Below are 25,741 nucleotides of genomic sequence, written 5' to 3'. Positions count from 1 at the left end.
GTGTAAAGCAGAGAACATACAGGGTGTCCATAAAGTTCGTGTGCAATTTAAATAGTTGTAACTATTAACACGAACTTTATGGACACCTGTATATTAAGTAACATGGAGTACAGTGGGAAGAAATGCAGCCCCCGACAGCAAGGAGCTAGGCTGGCACTATCAATTAGGACGTGCTGTTTGCTCTGTTTAACATAATCCATTCCACAGGACGTCAACATCACACAAGGCCACTCTGTGACCATGATGGGTCAAAAGAAAAACAAAACCAGCGCCTGTGGTTCAAAGAAGTAGGGCGCCGGCCCCATATGCCAGAGGTGGCAGGTTCAAACCCAGTCCCGGCTAAAAACTGCAAAAAAAAAAAAAAAAAGAAAAGAAAGAAAAAGAAAAACAAAACCCACTCCGTAATAAAGTCTGAATACAAACAAAAAAGGAGAAACATTGTTTCGACCACAAAAAATGACTAACCAGATTTCCCTCATCCCTATTCTTTTTTTAACAAATCACAGCTTTAGCCTCACTTGGTTCTTCCTCTTTATGTAAGAATTTTTAAAATACCCTATCATACTATTAGCCCCACCTCCTGATAGCATCCAATCCAGAGGGAAACGCTTGTTTCCTTGAAACTTCCCCCAAACGATCTAACAGAAGCCCAGAGCCTGTAAATTAGTTCCAACATTCTCTTCCTGAAATGTCCCGCTGTTCCCCGGGATGTATCAGCCCCCCTGCAAGGAGACCATAAGCCCAACTTCGTTCAACCACAGGAGTGTTCCCGGTGGTCTTTACTTGAAAAACATGGACAATAAACGAGAGCTCCCAAAGGGTAGCGCTACTGGGTCTCAAAGGAAACTAAGACGCACTCAGAGCATTCGATCAGAACTTCATAAAGTGAAGCTTTCCAGACAGACCGCCTCTTGTCTGGCTGTTTCGCCTCAGGAGACACCTTTTCTCTCCTGTGTCTTCCCCCTGGAAGGAGACAGGGAGGATACTTTTGATTTCCTATCTGTTATGTAGAAATCCAACACGTTAAATTTCTCAAGGAGTAAAACCCTTTAGTGAGGAGCGCGTCTTCAACTCCAGCTTAGAATTTCCTCACACACTGGAACGCCCCGGAAGCTCGTGGGAAAACTAAAGTTCCGAGGGGTTTGCATTGCGGAGCGTCTTACCCACTACCCTAACCCAGGAGGAATAGCCTCCAATTCACTCCACAAGCAACTGCAGAACACAGCTCAACAAGCAAAGCAAGACTCCACGAAAGACTAACGCAAGAGCGGTCACTAGCAACCCAACCTTCCGGCTGTCTATATAGTACAGGAATAGCGCGCAGGTCTCCGGGCGGTCGCAGAGCAAGTGCCCGCCTCTTCTAGACGGACTACAAATCCCAGCATGCCTGGCGCCTCAGCGTCGCCTGGAAACTCGCGCCACACGAAGCGCTCCAGCTTAGCTCTTCTACGCGCCTGCGCGCTGGTGGGCTCTGCGCAGGCGCATTCCCAACGCTTCGAGGAGAGGGCGGGGTGTCGTTCCCTTTCGCTGATGCAAGAACCTAGTGCGGTGGTGGGAGAGGTATCGGCAGGATCCGTGCTGCTGCCAGGGCTTGGAGCTGACCTGTCCGAGTTCTCGTCCGTGCCGAGCCCACTCGAACCGCAGCCATGTCCGGGGACGAGGTGAGTGTCTGAGCCGGGCACTAGGGCTAAGGACTGAGGGAGAAGCTGAACCCGCCCCCAGTATGGGATACCGGGCCTGCGGCCTACTAGCCGGCCGCCGCCATGTGGGGCAGCGGGCCTAGCCGGCCCGGAGCGGTAGAGCCGGCGAGCACTCCGGAGCAGCAGGTTTGGTCGCACCCGGCTCTCCTCAGGGCAGCGGCGCTGAGGCAGGCCTCCTACCGTGCCGGCGTTTCCGGAATGGACAGGACAGCACGCGTTGGATCGCCCTCCCTGAAGGGGCTTGAGTGCCCAGTCAATGGCCGGAATGACATTGGGGCCGGCGACCCCTGCATTTCTTTCCACTGGGCACTGCAGCCTCAACTCGCCTCCATGGGTGCTCGGGGTGCAACGGGGAGAGCATTCTCCTTAAAAACTTTGTAGGCTGGCTTATCCAGGTCGCTTATCCTGCCCTTTTTTTTCCTAAGGACGAAGGGGTGAGAGAAAAGAAAAGGAAAAGATCCTTCAGCTTCAAATGATGACTAGCCCTTCCCGGAAAGTTTCCGGACAAGAGTTTCCGAGCTTCCCTTAACAGAGAGGGCTCATAGCGACGTGAGCGGGAAGCCCGGGCTGCGAGGCTGGATCTTTTACTAACTTGGTGATTGGATCTCAGCGAATTTCCTCAAATTCTTTTACCCAGATTTGTTTTCGTTGATGTAAAATCAGACGACTTAAAACGAAGTTGTTGCGTGCTCTCGGATATTGCTTAACGTGGAGGGAGGGGTGCAACGGCTTACTGATGAGCTTCCTCCCCTGCATTCCCCAGAAACTTACAAGAACTTATAATTCACTTGTCCCATAGGGCCTTGGAGAGGAATAAGAGGAAGAATTCGAAGGTCCCTAGAGGGGATAGGTTTTTGACCAGTGTTTAGAATTTCCGCAGGTCATGGAAAGTCTTGATCACATGGCAAGGAAATGGTGGAGAAGCAAGTAAATGTGCTCACAGAAAGTGAAATACTCTCCAGTTTGGTTAGACTCAAGGAATGAAGAGCTGAAAATTAGGTAATGGCTAACTCATGGAGGCCTGTGACAACCCAAGTTAAGGAATTTGGAATTTATTCTGAAGAGGATTCCAGTCTCTTGATTCTCACAGAAGTTTTGTAAAGTAGGTCTATTGTTAAACCCATTTTAGAGATGAGAAAACTGAGGTTTACAGAATTGTATAATGCTCATGATCATGTTCTAAGTGACTGAGCCAATAGTAGAATTCCAGATCTATGCATTATTGTCTCCATCTGAGTGACTAGGAGGCCCTCAGAGGGGGCATAGAGAAACCAGGAGTCCAAAGGAAGTAGGTGGTCTTGCTTGAAGGTCCTGGCAGACATTACTCTAGGCTATTGTATTTCAGAACTTCTGAGAGTGGCAGTGTTTCAATTTTTTTTTTTTAAATACAGGGTCTAGCTCTGCTGTGCTGGAGTTTGGTGGCACAGTCAGTTTACTGTGCTCCTGGGCTCAAGGGATCCTCCTGCCTCAGCCTCCTAAGTAGCTAGGACTATAGACACACACCACCATGTCTGGCTGATTTTAAAAAAATTTTTTGTAGAGATTGGGTCTTGCTATGTTGCCCAGGTGGGTGTTGAACTGGCCTCAAATGATCTTCCCTCTTTGGGAGGCAAGAGGGAATACAGGTGTTAGTCACTGTGTCTAGGCTCACACTTGTTTTGTTTCTGCTTACTTTCCAAACTTTTCATAACCTTTAGCAAATCCAGTGCTTAGGTAGTGCAGAAAACTGTGTATGGCTCTATCATAAAGTGCTCACAGTGTAGTAAGGGAAGTCAGATGCACAGCTGTAATGCAAGGTAAAAACAAGTTGCCACAAGAGGTAGAAATAGGGCTATCAACATAGCGATTTGGGGCACAGGCTGGAGGCATCATTTTTAGCAGTGGGATCTGGGTTTGAAAGAAGTGGAATATGGGGGCCAGGCGCAGTGACTTACACTTGTAATCCCAGCACTTGGGAGGCTGACACAGGTGGATTGCCTGAGCTCATAGGTTCGAGATCTGCCTGAGCCAGAGCAAGACCTGTCTTTAAAATAGCTGGGCATTGTGGCAGGTGCCTGTAGTCCCAGCTACTTGGGAGGCTGAGGCAAGAGAATCGCTTGGGCCCAGGAATTTGAGGTTGCTGTGAGCTATAATGCCATGGCACTCTACTGAGGGTGACATAGTAAAACTCTGTTTCAAAAAAAGAGAATATGTGTTATGTGAAGTTTATGAAACACAGAAGAATGCAAAGAAGTAAACACCTCTCAGAATCCAAGTTGGGCACAGTGGAATTTGCTTGTAGTCTTTGCTGTTCTAGAGGCTGAGGTGGGAGGATCACTTGAGCCCAGGAGTTTGAGGCCAACCTGGGCAATATAGCAAAACCCTTCTCTTAACAAAAGTTGTTATCCTCTACAACCAAACATTAACACCCAGATATGACAACATTGTTAACATTTGTTCTGCTCATCCTTGAAAAGAACTTTAGAACAATGCCTTGCTTCTCTGAGTTTTTTTTGGACTTATATCTGCCTTTTGGGTATAGTGTGATTAAGTTGATTTTGGGGGTAACGTATAATGAATGAGAGGAGGCCAATTTGGTAAAGCACTTAGGGGTAATTTTAGCTGATACCCCTTTTCCTTGCTTTCTCTAATCGAGCATGAAAAGTTGAAAGCCGTTGCCCTGGGTAGAATGCTGTGGTGTCAAGCTCAAACTCTTGGGCTTAAGCGATTCACTTGCCTCAGCCTCCCAAGTAGCTGGGACCACAGGCACCTGCCACAACACCTGGCCGAACCCTCCAGGTCTGGTGTATGTGACTAGCATCCTACCCGCTTGAGCTACAGTCACCAAGCCAAAACTTTATGCTTTTGAAGGCTTTGTTGTGAACTTAAAAATAGCTCTAGTGATTCTATATTTTCTATAAGTGTACTGTCAGCAACTACTTGCTTCTCAAGTCCAAACTAATCTCATTAAAAAAAACTGGGATGTAGTCAACTGATAAGCCGGGCGTTGTGGTGGGCGCCTGTAGTCCCAGCTGTTCAGGAGGCTGAGGCAGGAGAATCGCTTAAGTCCAAGAGCTGGCGGTTACTGTGAGTCCTGTGACGTCATGGCACTCTAATGAGGGCAGTAAAGTGAGACTCTGTCTCTACAAAAAAAAAAAAAAAGTAGTCAGATAATGAAAGTCATAAAAAGCCATGATTTTAGTCATTATTGACATGACCTTGTTCTTTCAGGAGGTCTGCTTTGGGTGCTGTTTTGGGATCCCTGGTTTCCTTATTTGTAAACTACTTTGCAGGATGGTATAAATGAAATTGAGGCATGAGTATAGGTTAAGTAAACAGATAGTAATTGTTTCATAATTGTGATTCCTGCATGTTTGTTATCCTCTACAACCAAACTGTTTGCCTGTAGAGCTAAATAAGAATGTTTTTTGAGGGATAAGAAGCCCATTGTGGGCGGTGCCCATGACTCGGTGATTAGGGCTCTGGCCACATACACCGAGGCTGGGGCTGCTAAACCAGGCCACAAACCCAGCCTGGGCCTGCTAAACAACAATGACAACTACAACCAAAAACATAGCCGGGAAATGTGGCAGGCACCTATAGTCCCAGCTACTTGGGAGGCTAAGGCAAGAGAATCACTTAAGCCCAAGAGTTTGAGGTTGCTGTGAGCTGTGATGCATGGATGCATGGCACTCTACCCAGGGTGACATCTTGAGACTCTTAAAAAAAAAAAAAGGCCATTGTGAGGCTGTCCTTTGAATTTAGGATCACCCTCCCATCTCTGGTGTGTTTTGCTAAATAATAGTTGAAATGCAGTCAATAGTCCGTGGAACTTGATGCTTGAAAAAATGCAATAAATGAATTGTAAGCCCTTCCAGAACCAAATTTATAGTGTCTGGTGTGCTGTCTGTTCTTTTGCCAAGTCTCCCTATTTCAAGAATGATGATGAATTGTCGCTATTGTCCTGTACTGTATGTAGGGTGACCCAAACCGCAGGTGCATCAGCAATAGGAGACCCCTTTCTCTTTGCTCTTCTGTCTTAAAAGGAACATTTATTTAAGCTTCCTAGGTATGTTCTTTAGATTGACTGCATTTCAGAATTATTTATACAATTGGATCCTTGTTAAGGGAGAAGAGAATAACTTTGAAATGAGGCTATATTAGAGTTTTTTGAGTTTCATATGTCCTGGAAATTAGATCACTTAAGTTGAAATTTCAGTAATAGGGATCAAGATATATCATGCTTTCTGAACTATAAAGCATTTTATATATAAATGAGAATTGCTAATATTTATTGAGTAGTTAAGTCCCAGGCACTGTGCCGAGGGTTTTATATTTATTTACTCATTTAATCCTCTTGTAACCTTGTGTGTTTTGGTTTTAGTTTTGCTACTTACCACTTACCTCTGTCTCTCTTTTTATAATGTAACAACTTCCCCTGTACTTATCTCTATTTTATAGATGAGGCATGGAATAATATAAGGATGAGACAGAGTTAGAATTTGAATCCAGAACCAGTCTGTTAGGCTCTAGACCTGTGCTTGTCTTTCTTCCTACTCTTCTCTCCTCTTTTTCCTAATTAAAGGTCTTAGGGTCTTGCTCTGTGGCTCACAGTGGAGTATAGTGGCATGATCATAGCTCACTATGACCTTGAACTCCTAGGCTCAAGTTCTGCTCTGCCTCAGCCTCCCAAATAGCTGGGTCTACAAGTTTGTGCCACCACATCTAGCTAATTTAAAAAATTTTTTTATAGATATGGGGTTTCACTGTGTTTCCTAGGCTGGTCTTGAACTCCTAGTGCTCCTCCTACCTTGGGCCCTCCCACCCAAAAGGACTGGGCATAATTACAGGCATGAGCCATCACACCCAGTTGTTGAGCCATCACACCCAAGCTTAAATAAGTGTTCCTTGTAAGACAGAAGAGCAAAGAGAAAGGGGTCTCCTATTGCTGATGCACCACTGGGGTTTGGGTCACCCTACATACATCACACCTATGTTTTTAAACATTTCATTATACTGTCCACAGGGGGTCATTAGGTAGAATCCTAAATTTAATTAAGCATGGTAGAATGTGAACAAGTATTGGTATGGGGCTCAGAGAAAAAAATACTTGGGATTTGAATCCAGTTCTGTTTGACTTTTAATTATTACTGTTTTTTTATCAGATCCTGGTATATCGACCCCAGGCTAGTAAACTTGAATAAAACATTTATAACCTGCCATGTGCAGTGGCTCATGCTTATAATCCCAGTATTGTGGGAGGCTGAGGCAGGAGGATTGTTTGAGCTCAGGAGTTTGAGGCTTGTCTGAGTGAGAGTTAGACCCCAACTCATGAAAAAAATTGAAAAACCCAGCTGGTCACGGTGGTAAGTGCCTATAATCCCAGCGGCTGCAGAGGCAGCAGGATGCCCACAGCCTGAGTCCGAGATTTCTGTGAGCTACAACCCGAGTGCACTCTGCTCAGGGTGTAGGATAGAACTCTGTCTTGACCGAAAAAAAAAAAAAATGTAACCTGTTTAGACATTGATTTTCTCATCTATAAAGTGAGGAGCATAGGAGAAGTTATTGCTAAACTCCCTTCCCTAAATTCTGTTACTCATAATGTCCATATTTGTTCATGAAACTAAAAGTGAAGTTGCTGTATTTTGTGGTACTTTACAAATTGAAAGATGTGTACATGTTATCAGACTCCCCTCCCATGTTTAATGGTACAAGGAAGTTTGGATGTACAGTTTATTTTATTTTTTGGTAAAATCCTTTTTGGTGTTTTAATGTATCACATAGCATAGGGAATGTGAGCATCATTAAAAACAATCACTTGGTCTCTTTTTCTTTTTTATTATCTTTTAAATAAAAATCAGATGATTTTCGATCCTACTATGAGCAAGAAGAAAAAGAAGAAGAAGAAGCCCTTTATGTTAGATGAGGAAGGAGATGCCCAAACAGAAGAAACCCAGCCCTCAGAAACAAAAGAAGTGGAGCCAGAGCTGACTGAGGACAAAGATACGGAAGCTGATGAAGAGGACAGTAGGAAAAAAGGTGAGTGGTTGATTTGAGAGAGTCCCTATTGTTCTAGGAACCCTACCTAGTTACATCAATGTTTTGCATTTTGCATATGCAGACTTCTCAGCCTGATAAGGCTATTCCAGTGTAGTCAAGGCTATCAGTAGTCTGTGTGCACTGAACCTTTCCAGATTTCTGATAGGCTTGTTGCAGGGAAGTTCCCACTGAATTTGTAAGTTGCAAAGGTATGAAATCTTATCCTTCCAGAGTGGGGTTTCTAGTCTAACTTGTCAGATCTCTTTTCTAACTTAAAAGGTAATTGCAAAAAAAAAACCAAAAAGTAGCTGGGCGTTGTGGCGGGCGCCTGTAGTCCCAGCTACTCGGGAGGCTGAGGCAAGAGAATCGCTTAAGCCCAGGAGTTGGAGGTTGCTGTGAACTGTATGATGCCACGGGCACTCTACCAAGGGCCATAAAGTGAAACTCTGTCTCTACCAAAAAAAAAAAAAGGTAATTGCATTTGCGTGTAGGCAGAAAGAAATAGAACCAATTATAGCCTAAAGTGTTTGATGTTAGATACCAGCTATAGACACATTTTGACTATTAAAAATAATTCTGTAAATATTATTTGCATCTGTTGATTATAAGACTGTATTCAGATAACAAGAACTGACATTCATTGACGGCCTTGTGCTAAGTGTCTTGTACATGCTTAAAATAAACATGGGAAGTAATCATTACTGTGGTAATAAGACAAAACGAATTCATACATAGCTTTTTTTTATTTTTATTTTTTTGAGATAGAGTCTTACTCTGTCACCCTTGGTAGAGTGCCGTGGCGTCACAGCTTATAGCAACCTCAAACTCTTGGGCTTAAGTGATTCTCTTGCTCAGCCTCCCAAGTAGCTGGGACTACAGGTACCCGCCACAACACCCAGCTGTTTTTTGGTTGCAGTTGTCATTGTTTGACAGGCCCAGGCCGGGCTTGAACCTGCCAACTTCAGTGTATGTGGCCAGCACTCTATTCACTAAGCTACGGGCGCCGAGCCCATACATAGCTCTTTGAAAAATTTGTAGCAGAGGTATCCTGAAGTATTCCTAGTTTATAACATAGCAGAGCAAATGGAAAGCTTACTGAACATTACTCATTAATGATGGATAAAATTTATTGATACTTGTATTTACCAAGCAGTCTTATTTTAATAAATGTGAAATAATTTTTAAGGCCTTTTGACGATAGATTGGTTTAATAAAATGTCAACCTAGGCACTAGAGTTTAGGTGAGCAAGGCATAGCCTCTTAGTGTCTTAGCAGGGAGATACAGATAAGCAAGTTGGTAATAGGTACCTTAGTTGGAGTAAACAGAAGGTAATTATCTAAGCACACTTGGGACACCTGACCCAAAAAAAGAGTGGAAAGAAGAATAGACTTAGAGGAGGCTTCTTGGTGGAGGGAACTTCTAACCAAGAGCCTATGAGATGGAGGTAACAGCTGTGTGGGAGGGCTCATGGGAAGGCTTGGAGGTAGGTGAGAGACCACACACACAGCAGTAGGAACTGGAGCCAGGGATTGAGGTGTGGGGAGGGAAGGGGTCAAGATTAGTAACAAAAGTAGGGAAATAAGGCTGGAGAGTCTTAGAAATTGTGTTGGAGCTCTGACTTTGTCTTGGGAACAGTGAAGAATGATACATGGTCAGGTTACTGAATAAATATTCTCAACATGGTCCCCTAACCGAATTTTTCCTACAAAGCTTTGAGTTGACCTGATAACTGGGTTTTCTTTTTTTTTTTTAGAACCATAATTGTGATTGTGGAGGGACAAATGTTAATATCTCATGTTTCTTTTCTGGTGCCTTTGATTAATTTATAACTGAAATATGTTAGCATAATTCAAAATTTGAGGTTTTCCCTTCCAGTTTTTATTAATAATTACACCTCAATCTTTTCAGATGCTTCTGATGATCTAGATGACTTGAACTTCTTTAATCAAAAGAAAAAGAAGAAAAAAACAAAAAAGATATTTGATATTGATGAAGCTGAAGAAGGTGTAAAGGTAGTATTGCTTTCTTATTAAAGGTAAAAATTTGACTTCTTGAAAGGTTGCTTATAGCTGATATTTCTCTCCCTTTGTCTCATCTCTTACTAGCTTTGCTTTTGTTAGTAGCACTTAATTGCCACTGTTCAGGTCATTTTCTTGGGAGTGTATATGTGTGTCATAAGATGATCACAAAACACACCTTGTCCTTAACCATACTGAGATTGTTGTGTGAGAAGAGATATTTCTGTGAGAAGTCCGGTGGAGGAAATAGTCCTGTGGTTTATTCTGTTAAACTTTTGGTAACATGTTAAATTTACACACATTTTTGTGTGTACCTCCGAGCAGCAAATAATAAATCTAGCCTGTGGTGGTTTGTAGCTGATGACAAAGTGGCCTGTAGGCAAACCAGAGCATTTAGGCTAGTTATATGGAGTTGTCTGATATTATAGGGACTTAAGACCCTCTGCTAGTCTTATTAATGGATTGATTTCTAAAACAACTATCTCAAAATAAGGAGTAGGTAAATAGGTGAGCCAAGTAGATGAATAAGAGGGTGGATGAAAGAGGAAAGAGCTGGAAGTTTGTTCTTCCCCTACTTAAAACTACAACTTTTAAGACCTATTCAGGAATCACTTTAGCAGTGTCCTCATATCTGTATATAGTGTCCAGGGTAACAGCAACTTTATATACACCTGCACACAGAGCTTAACAGCAAGAAAACATACCCCAAGTGTCCCCTCTACCAAAATTTTCTTTTGATAAGTAATTATTTGTTCAAACTCAAGTAAATAAGGTTTATCCTACATATAGCTGGAAATGTATACAGTAATTCATTCATTGAGTACAGTGTTATCAAAATTGATGACAGTTAAGTGTTAATTCAATAAATATGTATTAGTGATTATAGTAATTCAAGCATTGTGTACTAATTACTAGGGTACTGAAATGAAGAAGGTATTTTTCCTGTTTTCAAAGATATTTCAGGGATAATTTAGAATTCTTTTAGAGTAATACTTGGATTTATTTTATTCTCTGGGGATTCTCTTCTTTTCCTGCTACTATAGGGAAATTGAAAAAAAGAAATGCTCATACTATGCTGAACAAATGGGATTTATTCCAGGTAACAAGGTGACACATAGTGATGTGCCACAGAAAGCCTTAATTAACAAGAGTTTGTTGATTGATTCTTCTAGTAGCTTATGTCCTGAAAAGTCACAGATAAGCTCTACTCATAGTAAGTTAAGTGCTTATATAAACTTTTTTCTCTGCCATTGAGAAAATGACAGAAGAGGATGTTACAGCTATCCTTATAATCAGGAAAGGCATGGATATTAAACTTGAAGCTGAAGTGTTTTTGAGGTCTTGTTTTACTCTTCCACTTCAATTTTCAGACCTTCATAGAGCTTTTGAAAAGCCTTAAAAAACACATTTTGCTACTCTCTGCCTATTGTTCTATTGGGCTCAGTTTGGAAGCAGCTATTATGGAATACATAATAGTATAGGGCTAGAAGTTGGCTAAAGCATAGTACTTTATAGTCAGCATTTCTAAGTTTTAGTTTATTGACTTCGAGAATAGGTCAATGTCTGGTTTTCTGTTTATGTGGTATCTAGCTAATACACATGGGCTAATTGATCCTTGATGGTTAAATGTGGCACCAAGACTACACAGCTGGATTTGGGATTCAAATCTGAGCTTCATTTAGTCTCAACCAATCCAACTTTTTTGCTGACAAAATTTCTGAAATTACTGTAGCCATTGCCACAGTTCATTTTGTAGGCACACAAAAGATAACTATTGATGAGTAATGCTTTAGGTTAGATCAACTGGTGAGAAGAGGGAAAAATTAAAAGGCCAGAAACTAAGATGGCCCTTTCTGCCCCTTTGAGGTGTATAGGACTCGTTGTTAGGCTTTATTATGCCCTTTTTACATCCTGTAGCAACTAATTTTAGGGTCAAGCTTTACCTTGTCTCCATCACTTGACCCTAATTCTCCATGGATTCTGCTTTTCCCTCTTTTATAATGTCATATCTTAAGAGTGATGCCCCAAACCCATTCTATGGTCTGGTGTTAGGCTATGATATAAAAACTAAATATTTGGTCTTTGTCTCTGGTTCCTGGCACACAACTCCTAAAACCCTTAGAGTCTTCAAAGTAGGAGTATCTTTTATGCTAATGAGATGACTGGTGCTTAGGAATCCCTAGATCAGTGGTTCTCAACCTGTGGGTCGCGACCCCTTTGGGGGTTGAATGACCCTTTCACAGGGGTCGCCTAAATATATCCTGCATATCAGATATTTACATTACAATTCATGACAATAACAAAATAACAGTTATGAAGTAGGAATGAAAATAATTTTATGGTTGGGCGGTCACCACAACATGAGGAACTGTATTAAGGGTCACAGCATTAGGAAGGTTGAGACCCACTGCCCTAGATAGTTTTAGGATGAGAGCTGGTCACCAGAAAGTCCTGATTAGAGAGTTGAAACTTTCCGTTGCCTACCAACCACCTCCAGACTGGGAAGGAGGTCTGGAAATTCGGCTCAGTCATCAGAGGCTAATGATTTAATGAGTCATGCCTGTGTAATGAGACCCCTAAACAAGGGTTTGGAGAGCTTCCCTGTTATTGAGCACATCAAGGTGCCAGATGAGTGGCATGCCTGCTTTTCTCACCACCCTTTCAGTCCCCCACCTTCATACTTTGTCCTGTGCATCACTTCCATTTGGCTGTTCCTTGGGTGTATCCTTTATAATAAACAGGCAATAGTAAGTAGAGTGCTTTGGTATGTTTGTTTTAGCAAGTTATTGACTCTCCGAGTAGGGGTGTGGGAACTCGGATATTTTTAGCCAAGTTAGAAGTGTGTGCAATTTGGGAAACCTGTACTTCTGACTGAAATCTGAAGTGAGGTCAGTCTTGTAGGACTGAGCCCTGAATACCTATGGAGTCTGACTCTAGATGAGTGGTTCTCAACCTTCCTGATGCCTTGGGCCTTTAATACAGTTCCTGTGGGTCACAACCCATAGGTTGAGAGCTGCTGCTCTAGATGGTATGGTTCAGAATTGAACTGAGTCGAATCGAACCAGAGGATACTTGGTTGGTATTGGCGAATTAATGTGGAAAAATACCATGTTTGGTGTCAGCAGGAAAAACCTCTCCCAGGACTGCAATCGGAATCTCTAGAAACTTCTTTAAAATACTCCTCAACACTACTCCTGCTAAAGATGATCAAAGGCCGGGCATCAGGCTCAGTGGCTCACACCTATAATCCCAGCACTTTGGGGAGGCTCAGTGGCTCACGCCTATAATCCGAGATGTGTGGATTGCCTGAGCTCATGACTTTGAGACCAGCCTAAGCTACAGGGAGATCCTGTCTCTAAAAACAGCCAGGCTTTGTGGTGGGTGCCTATACTCCCAGCTACTTGGGAGGCCGAGGCAAGAGAAATGCTAGAGTCTTAAGTTAGAGGTTGCTGTGAGCTATGACGTCAGGGCACTCTACCAGGGTGCGACAAAGTGAGACTCTTGTCTACAAAAAAAAAAAAAAAATTATCAATCAAAAGCCTGAAGTTTCCCAGGTGCTTGTGACATTATCCTGGTTTAAAAACATGGATGATAATAATAAGATCCCAAGGCTGAAGAATGAAAACAGGGATAAAAGGGAGGAAAGAGCTCACAGACGTGTCTTAAGGAATTCACAGTTTAAATGGCAGAGTCTGTCAAAGCCAGTTTGACCCATCTATGAAAGGCATTTCTTACCTGTAACTTGAGTTCTGAACATTTGATATTTTCCTGCTTCTAAAATGATGTCAACTTGTAGCATTTAAAAAAAAAAAGATAGTCCTAATATAAAAATGTTGAGAATCATCTCAATTTCTTAGGATCTTAAGATTGAAAGTGATGTTCAAGAACCAGCTGAACCAGAGGATGACCTTGACATTATGCTTGGCAATAAAAAGAAGAAAAAGAAGAATGTTAAGTTCCCAGATGAGGATGAAATACTAGAGAAAGATGAAGGTAATATCGGTGACTGAGCCACCCATTTCTAGGGTTATATAGTCCTTTGGCTTTAGTCTTGACTGTTTGTGGAGTGAGACCCCTTTAAAAAAAATTTCCTGCCCCTTATTTCCATTGCCTAATAATGGAAGCTGAAAGGAAATAGCATCTAACAGATTTCATGGGGGAAGAATTTGGCAATTGTGATTACATTAAAAGTATGCTGATTAAGGCTTGGGAAAACTGTAGGTGATTGTTAAATAATGTTAAAAAAAATTTTTTTTAGGGTATTTTGTTTAAAGTACAGTTTCATTAGTTTCTAAATGCTATATAGGGTCTGGCTTGGTGCCTATAGCTCAGCAGCTATGGCGCCAGCCACATAAACCGGGGCTGGCGGGTTCAAACCTGGCCCGGGCCTGCCAAACCATAACGACTACAACAAAAAAATAGCCAGGCGTTGGGGCGAGCGCCTGTAGTTCCAGCTACTTGGGAGGCTGAGGCAAGAGAATTGCTTAAGCCCAAGAGTTTGAGGTTGCTGTGAGCTGCGATGCCATGGCACTATACCGAGGGCGACATAGTGAGACTCTGTCTCAATCAATCAATCAATCAATAAATGCTATAGGGTCTTCAAAGAATGTAAGTATAGTCAGAAGATGGGGTTTTGTGGATATGGACGTTTCTTAAGTATTTCAGAACAGTTGGACTCTTTTTCCTTTAATTATTCTAATGCATTATTCTGTTTGTTAAATCAAGAAACATTTTAGTGTATTATTACAAACTCTTGGTTATAAGAGAAGTCTCTACTAAGGATCTTTTTTGAAAGGCACAACATCCCTGTCTTTAAGGGTTGATTGTGAGTCTTGGTCCCTTTATACTTGAGGCTGTTGTGAATGCAGTTGTAGAAAGGAAGACAGATGTCCTTGAAGCTTTTATTTCCCTAGATCTTCTCCCGCTTTGTTTTGTAGCCTCTCCCTCATTCTTACAGTCTTTGTTATTTGTAGCTCTAGAAGATGAAGACAGCAAAAAAGATGATGGTATCTCATTCAGTAACCAGACAGGCCCTGCTTGGGCAGGCTCAGAAAGAGACTATACATATGAAGAGGTAAGACAAACTTTGTTGTGAAAAGACAAAATAAATTTTCCTTGAATTAGAAAGGCCATTAATGGTGAAACAGATGCAGAGAGGCCGCTCAGCCAATGTATAGTATTTCCTGATGCCCACTTAGGGGGCAGCCTCCCCAGAGTACAGCAGTCATTCATTGATATTCATTGTCCCTGCCTGAATTTGTGGACCTCTGAGGCCATACAGTGCTTTAAGAGTTGGGGACAGTGATGATAAAGTAACTAATTTGGGGTCAAGGCTGTCAAGAGTTTGCTTGTTTGGGCTTTTCTGTATCTTATTTTCTATATCCCACATATTTTCCCATAGAAACAACAGAATTAGTAGAGGCTTATTCATGTAACTTTGAATAAGGAGTCACTGAGCATCCATAATGGACTAAATCCTGGTTGGGGATTGAGTCCTTACCCCCAAGGAGCTCCTAGACATGCAGTAATGTGTGTGTATATTAGGAAAAAGTGAAGTATTCTCTGTTAAAAGCAAAGTGACTCAAATGGGAACTTTATATTCCTGCTATTACTAAGAATGTTCATGAATACCACTTTATAGTTACTGAATCGAGTGTTCAACATCATGAGGGAAAAGAATCCAGATATGGTTGCTGGAGAGAAAAGGAAATTCGTCATGAAACCTCCACAGGTCGTCCGAGTAGGAACCAAGAAAACTTCTTTTGTTAACTTCACAGATATCTGTAAACTGTAAGTTGGTTAATGGAGAACCTTCATCCCAAATGCCAGATTCTCAGTGAAGTTTTAAGGATGTTAAAATGTCCTTATTGTGGACTTCAGTGTAGGCAGAAAGAAGGCACAGGTGTAGGGTTTAAGTTGAGGGAGTTCATAGTTAAAACTCTCATCAGGGCTCAGCGCCTGTAGCTCAAGTGGCTGAGGCGCCAGCCACATACACCAGAGCTGGCGGGTTCGAATCCAGCCCCGGTCTGCCAAACAACAATGACAACTACAACCAAAAAAATAGCTGGGCGTTGTGGCAGGTGCCTGTAATCCCAGCTACGTGGGAGGCTGAGGCAAGAGGATCGCTTAAGCCCAAGAATTGGAGGTTGCTCTGAGCTGTGACGCCACAGAACTCTACCCAGGGCGACAAAGTGAGACTCTGTTTCAGAAAAAAAAAAGACAAAAAACAACTCTCCTCAGTTCTTTCGATTCACAGGGCTCATTTTATCAAGGCATCCAGAGGTAAGAGAAGTCAACTCATGCTGAACCATGAGGGTGGACCCTAATCAGATGGAGTGAAGAATGGGGAGGCTGAGCCTAGGGTGTTGAGGCAGACCCTGAGGAGGCAGACCCAACCCAGCGTCATCAATCATTCTAGGTTGGGTCTGCCAAGCAAGCTGTGAGCTCCTTGAAAAGTGGCTGAATTTGGTATCCCTCTTGGACAGGACACAATTGATGAGATTTTAGCTTTCTTTTTTTTATATTGGGGATTCATTGAGGGTACAAGAAATCAGGTTACACTGCTTTCTTAACCTCACATTCCATGCCGGTGTCACCCTTAGGTTACTGTCTGGGCCTGGCTTAGAGCTCCTTGGGCACACATTTTCTGTCCACTGACCTTGTCTACTATTTGTTCTTCAATTTCACGTTGCTACATGCTTGTTGCAGAAAAAATGGTAAACAAGAGACCATCACTCAAAATTCCATCTCCCAATGATTATTGCTTGTTTTCATTACTATTACTTAAAATATTTTAGACCTTTTTGCTAATGACAGTGATAGTATATGTTCATGTTGAAAAAAATGAAAAATCATCTGAAAAGTCCACCATTAAAAAATGGATAGCCACAGTCTATTGTTTTTATGTTTAGCCAGTTTTATGTGCATATTTTAAAATAAATTATCATACTGGTTTTTAACCTATTATCTCTATATATTAATGTGAATATTGTGAATGTTATTAAAATACTGTATTTTGCCATGTGTAATGCACATTTTTACTTTAATTTTTGAGGAAAAAATAAGGATGGACATCATATATGGATAGTACAGCTCTGGGGGAGCCCAGCAGGCCTCCTAGGGCTGCTGGGCCTGTTGGGCACACAGGCGATTTTGGGAGCGGGCTGGAGTAGCCTCTGCCAAGCACTGCATTTGGAAGGGGCAGGAGCTGAGGCCTGAGGCTTGGCTGCCACAGGTGGGACCAGGAGTCCCACTCAGGCCCCAAGGACCCTCCTGGCTGCCTGCTAGCCAAGTGGCCTCAGAATCTTCTGTCATGCCAGTCACACAGGTAGCCATCTCATCCATAGCCCTCTGTGTCGGGAAACCAGGGGGCAGCCTTCACAGAGCCAGCAGATGTGGGAGGGTAATGTGATCTGCACTTTTACCAGGGGAGCATTAGCCCTCCCAGATGTATCTTTCTTGACTGAGAGCTAGCCACTTTATCAAAGGTTGTTTTCCTGAAAATTTGGGCCCAAAATAGGGGTGTGCCTTATACATGGTAGCACATCATACATGGCAAAATACAGTAGTCTTCATAAGTATTTTAGATAGCAACATAACATATTTTAACAGTTCCTTAAGTTGGATGTGGTTGATTCCAGGTTTTTATTATCAAAGAGAACATCTTTTTTATGTGTGTGTGTGTATACATATACACACATGTATGTGTTATATATATCTTGTATTAGCTTGGAATAGATCTTTTTTTTTTGTAGAGACAGTCTCACTGTACCGCCCTCGGTAGAGTGCTGTGGCGTCTACATGGCTCACAGCAACCTCTAACTCTTGGGCTTACGTGATTCTCTTGCCTCAGCCTCCCAAGCAGCTGGGACTACAGGCGCCCGCCACAACCCCCGGCTATTTTTTTTGTTGTTGTTGCAGTTTGGCCAGGGCTGGGCTTGAACCCGCCACAACCCCCGGCTATTTTTTTTGTTGTTGTTGCAGTTTGGCCAGGGCTGGGCTTGAACCCGCCACCCTCGGCATATGGGGCCGGCGCCCTACTCACTTAGCCACAGGCGCCGCCCAGCTTAGAATAGATCTTAAGGGCAAAAATTCCCTGAATGAAATTCTGAAGTTAAAAGGAAAGAATGTGTATTATTATTGCAATCATTGGCAAATTGCTTTCCAACAAGCATGTATCAGTTTATACTTCCACCAGTAGTGTAGGAACTTCTTTTTTAATATTTTCAACAAGTCTCAACCAGTTGCATTTTGGGAAAAAATAAATTGTAGTATCGACTTATTGGAACAAGTTCAAATGGTGTCATTGTGCAGATTTAAAAAGTAAATGTATTGAATGACATTGCTCTGTATTTGTGCTTTTTATTTTGTATATCTGTATACTTTGAAGAGGGAGTTATGGAGCTGTTTTACTCTAAAAGCAGGATAATATACCATTGAATGGATGTCCCATGATTTAACACTCCCTCTTTCACCCCCTTTTTGCTATTGTGCTACTGTGGAATACAGGCAGTCCCCAAGTCACAAACATCTGATTTATTGTTCAACTTGCACTTACAAACAGAGGCTGTTACAGTAGTAAGTCCCTGAGTTACAAATAACCAGCTAACATACGACTCAACCTTACAAATGAGGGCTATTATAGGTAATAGGTAGATGTACCTGTTCCAACTTAAGAACAAACCTTCAGAACCTATCTCATTCATAACTAGGGAATTGCCTATACTTCTCTCTTGATATATACAGAGGGTGCCCAAAAAATGTATGCATATTTTAAGGAAGGAAAAAACTGTGTCAAAATTCTAATATTCAATATATATCAATAACATTTGTTGTTTTACATATTGTATTGTATAAATGCAGAAGTCAAACATGACTTAAGTATTACAATTTTAGTATAGTTTTTTCCTTTCTTTAAATTGAGTGTACTTTTTTTTGGTACCCTCTGTATATCTAGTCATTTTTTTTTAAGTAAAAAATTTTAAATAGGAAATATGTATGGATTAGCATAACAAACATGGCAAGTATCCATCATCTAGGTTTGACCTTCTCACACATTTCCTTCAGATCTTTTTTACTTCTTTCAAAAGGGTTTTACAGTTAAAATTAAGGCCACCTTTATATCTCTTTTTAATTCATTTTTTTCCTCCTCGGGAAAGGTGTTATTCTCTACGTTAGTGTTTACCTTTTCTTTTTTTGTTTGTTTTTTTGGGACAAAGAGTCTCTCTTTGTCACCCTGGGTAGAGTGCCGTAGTGTCATAGCTCACAGCAATCTCCAATTCTTGAGCTCAAGCGATCCTCTTGCCTCAGTTTTTCTATTTTTAGTAGAGATGGGCTCTTGCTCTTGCTCAGGCTGGTCTTGAACTCGTGAGCTCAAGCAATCCACCCACTTCAGCCTCCCAGAGTGCTAGGATTACCAGGCCTGAGCTACCATGCCTGGCCTCTACCCATGTTTCTAGATATTTACTCTTATGTATGTATGTATGTGTTATTCATAAAATGTAATACTGTCTTATGGGCATTGAAATGTGGTATTATATATATTTTCATTTCAGAGTTTAAATAAACTACAGTGAAATTCATCTGATAGATTAATAATCACAGATCAAAACAGTGAACAGGATGGTATTTTAGGAATTTGGTCAAGAAGTTTTCATGCAAGATAAAGTTTATATATTTGATTTTCTTTTTAGATTACATCGTCAGCCAAAACATCTCCTTGCATTTTTATTGGCTGAATTGGGTACAAGGTAAGAAATTATATTTGCTTTTATGTATAGTACTGCTGGACATTTCGTAAGAACCTCTTTTGAAAAGGTTATGCAACATGCATTATTAGAGGAATTTTTAGGCATGAATCACTCCATTTCTGTGGGAGAGCTTGGCTGCTTAAAAATGAGGTATAGTTGACAACAGCCCCTCTGAGTAGGCCTGCTGGTCTGCCAAAATGAGTACTACACTTCTGTGTTTAGAGTTTTCGGTCAGCTTTTTTTTTTTTTTTTTTTCTTTTTTTGAGATAGGGTGTCATTCTGTTGCCCTGGGAAGAGAGCCAAGGCATCATAGCTTGCAACAACCTCAAACTCTTGGACTCAAGTGATCTTTTTTTTTTTTTTTCCAGACAGTCTAACTATGTCACCCTTGGTAGAGTACCATGGCGTCACAGCAACCTCAAACTCTAGGGCTTAAGCCAGCGGTTCTCAACCTGTGGGTCATGACCCATAGGAACTGTATTAAAGGGTCACACCATTAGGAAGGTTGAGAACGACTAGATTAAGCACTTCTCTTGCCTCAGCCTCCTGAGCAGCTGGGACTATAGGTGCTTGCCACAACGCCTTGCTAATTTTTCTTTTAGTAGGGGTCCGCACTCTTGCTGGTCTCAAACTCCTGAGCTTAGGTGGTCCATCATGCCCGACCCTCTCTTGGGTCTTTTTTTTTTTTTTTTTGTAGAGACAGAGTCTCACTTTATGGCCTTCGGTAGAGTGCCGTGGCCTCACACAGCTCACAGCAACCTCCAACTCCTGGGCTTAAGCGATTCTCTTGCCTCAGCCTCCCGAGTAGCTGGGACTACAGGCGCCCGCCACAACACCCAGCTATTTTTTGGTTGCAGTTCAGCCGGGGCAGGGTTCGAACCCGCCACCCTCGGTATATGGGGCCGGTGCCCTACCGACTGAGTCACAGGCGCCACCCCCTCTTGGGTCTTTTTAATGGAGCAAGTTTTAGGTTTTAGAGGAAGTCAGAATTTTTTTCTCAGTTGACAACAAGCTATTGAAAAAGTATAGCAAGTTGATGAGTGGCATGAGAAAAATCCCTTTGAAACAGGGACCCATGATGAAATAGCTGTTGACTAGCTGGTGAACAGGTCAGCTAGTCCACTGAGCTAGTCCATCCCCATTCAGGGAGGCCAGGACATCTACAGGGCAGCAAACCAAATGTCCCTTAAAAAAATAAGTAATGTAGGGCAGCACCTGTGGCTCAGTGAGTATGGTGCTAGCCCCATACACCAAGGGTGTGAGTTAGAACCTGGCCCCAGCCAAACTGCAGCAAAAAGTAGCCGGGCGTTGTGGTGGGCGAGCGTCTGTAGTCCCAGCTACTCGGGAGGCTGAAGCAAGAGAATCGTCTAAGCCCAAGAGCTGGAGGTTGCTGTGAGCTGTGATGCCACCGCACTCTACCGAAGGCAACAAAATATGACTCTGTCTCTAAAAAAAAAAAAAAAGTAATGTAGACTTAAGTCATAATAATGATGACTAAAAGCAGGATGATACACTAATATGCGGTCAGTGCATACTGAGCACCTATTGTGTGCCGAGCACTGTGCCAGGTATATTTTTGGGTGCCATTTCAATTTTTACCATAGGTCTGTGAAGTAGACAGACTCTGCCTTCGTATTTGAAGACAGGTTCAGTGAAATGAGGTTGTAGTTGGTCGCATAGCTAGTTAGTGTCACAGTCAAGATCTAAATCAGGTCTACCTATCTTTGGAGCTTGAGTTCTTAAAATACCTGTGTCTTGCAGGCAGTACAGAGATAATTTCGGTGTTCTGTTCTTTTCCTACTCTCTCCAAACTCAGTTTGTTGGAATTTGCTATACTAACTGTGGAGTTAAGGAACAGTTTACTTGACCACAATAGATATATGTAGGCTCTATAGTAGAAGAATTGTGTTTTAAATACAAATTTGTTCTTCGGGTACAAAATCCAAGAAAAAAAGTAATATATGTTGCAATCATTGTTTATTTTTAACTTACATGAACTAACAAAGGTGCAAAAGCTAGCTATGTTTTTTCTACTTCTCAGAATAATCTACAGTAGAGGTAGGGTAAATTATAACAAATTGTGACCAGTAAACTTAGGTCAATTGTTTAAATATTATAGGGTTGTTGAGAAAATTCAATTTCTTTTGACAGTGAATGAAAAAAATTTCTACATCAAGCATTGGAATCACCGTAGCCTGGAGATTAAGGTTTACAGTCCATGGAGGATGATATTAAACCCTTATAGTTAAAGGAGAATCACAGGAGAGGTTCTTGGCAAAAGTCAGTTTTATGAAGACATATGGAACAAATATAAATTTAACTCTGCCTGACTGAATTTTATTGTTTTACTTTGTGATTTGTAATTTTTAACAAATAGTATCTAGTGCAAAGCTTTGTTTTGTCAAAAATGCTTGTCAACAACTTCTCAAAAAGCTTATCCTGGCTTGGCTCCTGTGGCTCAAGTGGCTAAGGCACCAGTCACATACACCTGAGCTGGCGGGTTCAAATCCAGCCCTGGCCTGCCAAACAATAATGATGGCTGCAACCCAAAAAAGCCGGGCGTTGTGGCAAGCACCTGTAGTCTCAGCTACTTGGGAGGCAGAGGCAGGAGAATCGCTTGAGCCCAGGAGTTGGAGGTTGCCATGAGCTGTGATGCCATGACACTCTACCCAGGGCGACAGCTTGAGACTCTGTCTCAAAAAAAAAAAAAAAAAAAAAAAGCTTATCCTTAAGTAACATTCACAATTTGTGGCCTGGCATTTCATCTATACTTTTTTTGTAACACCTTTGTTGTGATATAGCTCAGATGTTTAAAGTATACAATTCAATGCTTTTTAATATGTTCACATATTAAAATTAATTTGCATAACTACCACCACAATCAATTTTAGTATATTTTCACCAACTATACTTTTAACCATGATTGAATCAAAATATTTGGTATTTAGAATTTCAAAATACATAGCTCCTTTAACATTTTTATATTTACAGCTCCCACCTCTGCTTTTCCCATGGTATACTTTCAGTTAAAGTTTGCATTCCTTTGTTGGATAAATGGACTGTCACACACAATTAAGGAATCAGTTTGTTTCTACAATCAATTTTAAGTCTGATTATCACAGGTGATTTAATTGGTTGAAATTGGATTTAATGTTAGTATAGGTTAAGTCAGGCACCAATTACTTAATTAAAAATAAAATTTGAGAAACCAGATAGTATAGTACTGATCCTAGAATTTATCCTATGTCACTGAATATATTTTGTTTCTTTTTGAGACAAACGTCTCTGTCACTGTGGGTAGAGTGCTGTGACGTCCTCGTAACTCACAGGAGCCTCAAACTCTTGGGCTCAAGAAATCCTCTTGCATCAGCCTCCTGAATAGTTAGGACTATGGGCACCTGCCACAACACGTAGCTAGTTTTTCTATTTTTAATAGAGATGGGGGTCTTGGCTCTTGCTCAGGCTGGTCTCAAACTCCTGAGCTCAAACGATCCACCTGCCTTAGCCTCCCAAAGTGCTAGGATTACAGGCATGAGTGCCGCACATGGCCTACTAAAAATAATTTTGAATTCATTAAGTATAAAGATGCTGGCATTTGGTTCCTTTAGGACAAAACAATACTAATGGAGATATTTTTCCTTTGTTTTCTTTCAAGTGGCTCTATAGATGGTAATAATCAGCTTGTAATCAAAGGAAGATTCCAACAGAAACAGATAGAAAATGTCTTGAGAAGATACATCAGTAAGTATATAATTTAATTTCATTACATCACTAAAATGTTCTCACCAGGCTACAGTTTTGAAAAGAGCCTTTTGTTTGTAATGAGCCCGGGAAAGAAGATCAGGGAGAAAATAATAGTGAAGGGGAAATGGAGAGGTGGGAAGGAGGTTTGGATTTAAGAAGGCCCAGCTGATCAAGGCTGCTGGTTGATTTTAGGGCTGAAGGTCAAGTCAGAGAAAGCTGCCTGTGATTGGGCCTGGCCCTAGCCCCCTTTTTAACTCTCCTAATCATATAAAACTGTCATGTCTATTCCCAACCTCTCCTGTAGGAAGAACCTAATCAACTGGCAAGCTTCTCTGCATGCTGGGGCATTTGGGGTCTTTTTTCAACCTATGTTTTAGTTCAGAAAGCTGATTCGTAGAAGATAACTTGTGTTTTCTTAACTCCTAGAAGAGCTAAGCTTCCCTGAACTGAGTGTCCAGGTAAAATGTCATCTCTGTCTGAGCTTGTGGAGTTCAGTACAGATGTGCTTCAGGGGCAGAAACCTTACCTCACTACAGCCACCAGCTAATGCTGTATATTGCTTTATTTATTTGCAGAGGAGTATGTCACTTGTCACACATGCCGATCACCAGACACAATCCTGCAGAAAGACACCCGACTTTATTTCTTACAGTGCGAAACTTGTCATTCTCGATGCTCTGTCGCCAGTATCAAAACTGGCTTCCAGGCTGTCACGGGCAAGCGAGCACAGCTCCGTGCCAAAGCTAACTAATTTGCTAATCACAACCAGTTTTGCAAATGTGATGTGGAGATTTGGCTGGACGGTTTGCCATCAGAGTGGATATACCATTGTATTAAAAACAAGATAAAAAAGCTGCCAAGTTCTTTGGCGAGTGGCTGATTGGTCTGAAATCTTTGCAAGATGCTGATGCTCAGACATACTCATTACCCACTTTAACACCTGTCAGAGAAATGTGATATGTGGTAAGGAGGTGCTTTTTTAAAATCGTTCATAGACTTCTGTAAAATGCAAGATAAATTAAAGTTATTATAACAGTGATTCTTTCAATTTGATTTGTCCTTCAGTTTTCTTTCCTATAAAAATTGTGCTTGGTGATTTCAGCAAAAAAAAAAAAAAAAAGTTTGTGCCTGGGGTTTTGGCGAGGTCTCTGCATCCTTGTCCTGAGAAACTGGACTTTGGTGGGCATATCAGCTGAACAGCCATTTCACTTCTCAGCTTCTCCTGAAATACATAAAGTAGGCACAGCTTCCCATGAGAGTGTGATGGGAATGAGAGATCTGGAAGGACTGCCTGTTTTTACTATCCATGAAATGATACGTAGATCTGAGTTGTTTTCCTTTTGTGAGGCCTGTTGCTACTACCTCACTGCCAAGTTCTCCAGCTGTAACCACATGAGGGAATACAAGGTGCTAGGTACCCTCCCTCTTTAGAAATTTCTTCCTTATCAGTCCCTAAGAGGTCATAGATACATAACCTCTTTAAATGTGTCCTATAACTGGAACACTTAAGAAAAATCCTACTTGGGGATCTGGTGAGGAAGTGATGTGGGTGAGGCACATCACATTATCCTGCGAGTCCAAGTGGAGATGTTCAAGAAAGCTTTTCTTTTTCCTTGCTGATGTGTATTCTGGGATTGAAAAATGGCCCTCCACAAATGCTTTTCTATTTTCTGAATTAAAGTAATTTTTGAACATGAACATGAGAAACCAAGAGATGCCGTGTGGCAATGTGCCGCCTGAGAACTTGGCTGTAAGGGTGTCTTCAGTGGCACACAGAGAAGGCTACATTTCCCTCACTGTGCTGCGATCTGCCTTGCTCACACTTGCTAAGGGCATACATGCTACTCCTCACTTAACTCGTTGCCAGACTGTTCATATTAAGTGGCCCAGGAGCAGTCACTAAGACCTGAATGTCTTGACCATGTTGTTTTTAATCACTGTGACCCTTAATTTTAAAGTACAGGCCAAGTGTTGTAAGTACCTTGGCTGTAAAGCGGTGGAGAGTGTTTTCTTTCCACCCATTGGGTTCTCCCGAAGGGACTACACACTGGCTGAGTACACTGGCTACTACATGCCATTAACTGCCGTGATGAAGCCAACTGCTGTTTATGACCCCATTTTCCTTTTTTTGTATCTATGTCCACACAATTCCTAATGTTGGATATTACTGTGTGAATAAATCAAGGATCAGTGCCTCTTGTGTAATTAGCGTTCCATTGCTTTTGTGTGTGTATGTGTTTTGTGTATTTCTTTACTCAGTGGGACTCCTTAGGGGAAGATAACGGTATTTTACAGTTTGACAGGTTTGGTGAACAGTTAATACATCGATTGCAACCCTAAGTTTTTAACTTCATTCCCAAAGCAGACTCCAGAGTGATCTGCCCCTCTAAGATACCCCAGTTGAGATGTCATTTGACTAAAATTGGATTGACTATGTACCCACTGAAAATGATAGGGTGCCTTACATACATACTGCCCATATACAGTAGCATCAGCCTATTTGAGCTCTAT

At 41.7% G+C, this 25,741-nt stretch overlaps 1 protein-coding gene across 1 annotated transcript; it reads left to right on the top strand.

The window, feature by feature from the left end:
- The first annotated feature begins 1,424 nt into the window (after positions 1–1,424).
- EIF2S2 (eukaryotic translation initiation factor 2 subunit beta) lies at positions 1,425–24,269 on the top strand. The gene is made up of 9 exons (XM_053573778.1): positions 1,425–1,661; positions 7,541–7,718; positions 9,628–9,731; positions 13,595–13,730; positions 14,711–14,811; positions 15,379–15,527; positions 19,430–19,486; positions 23,142–23,227; positions 23,806–24,269. The coding sequence occupies exons 1-9, from the start codon at positions 1,647–1,649 to the stop codon at positions 23,979–23,981; spliced, it is 1,002 nt and encodes a 333-aa protein (XP_053429753.1). The 5' UTR covers positions 1,425–1,646; the 3' UTR covers positions 23,982–24,269.
- Positions 24,270–25,741: the final 1,472 nt, after the last annotated feature.

This window comes from Nycticebus coucang, chromosome 21, assembly GCF_027406575.1.
Source record: "Nycticebus coucang isolate mNycCou1 chromosome 21, mNycCou1.pri, whole genome shotgun sequence".
Lineage (NCBI taxonomy): Eukaryota > Metazoa > Chordata > Mammalia > Primates > Lorisidae > Nycticebus > Nycticebus coucang.
This window is presented reverse-complemented; position numbering and strand designations above follow the sequence as displayed.

Coding starts and splice junctions, on each gene's coding strand:
- EIF2S2 (XM_053573778.1), top strand. Junction 7,719..9,627: donor AGAGGACAGTAGGAAAAAAG/GTGAGTGGTTGA, acceptor CAATCTTTTCAG/ATGCTTCTGATGATCTAGAT. Junction 15,528..19,429: donor TTCACAGATATCTGTAAACT/GTAAGTTGGTTA, acceptor TTTTCTTTTTAG/ATTACATCGTCAGCCAAAAC.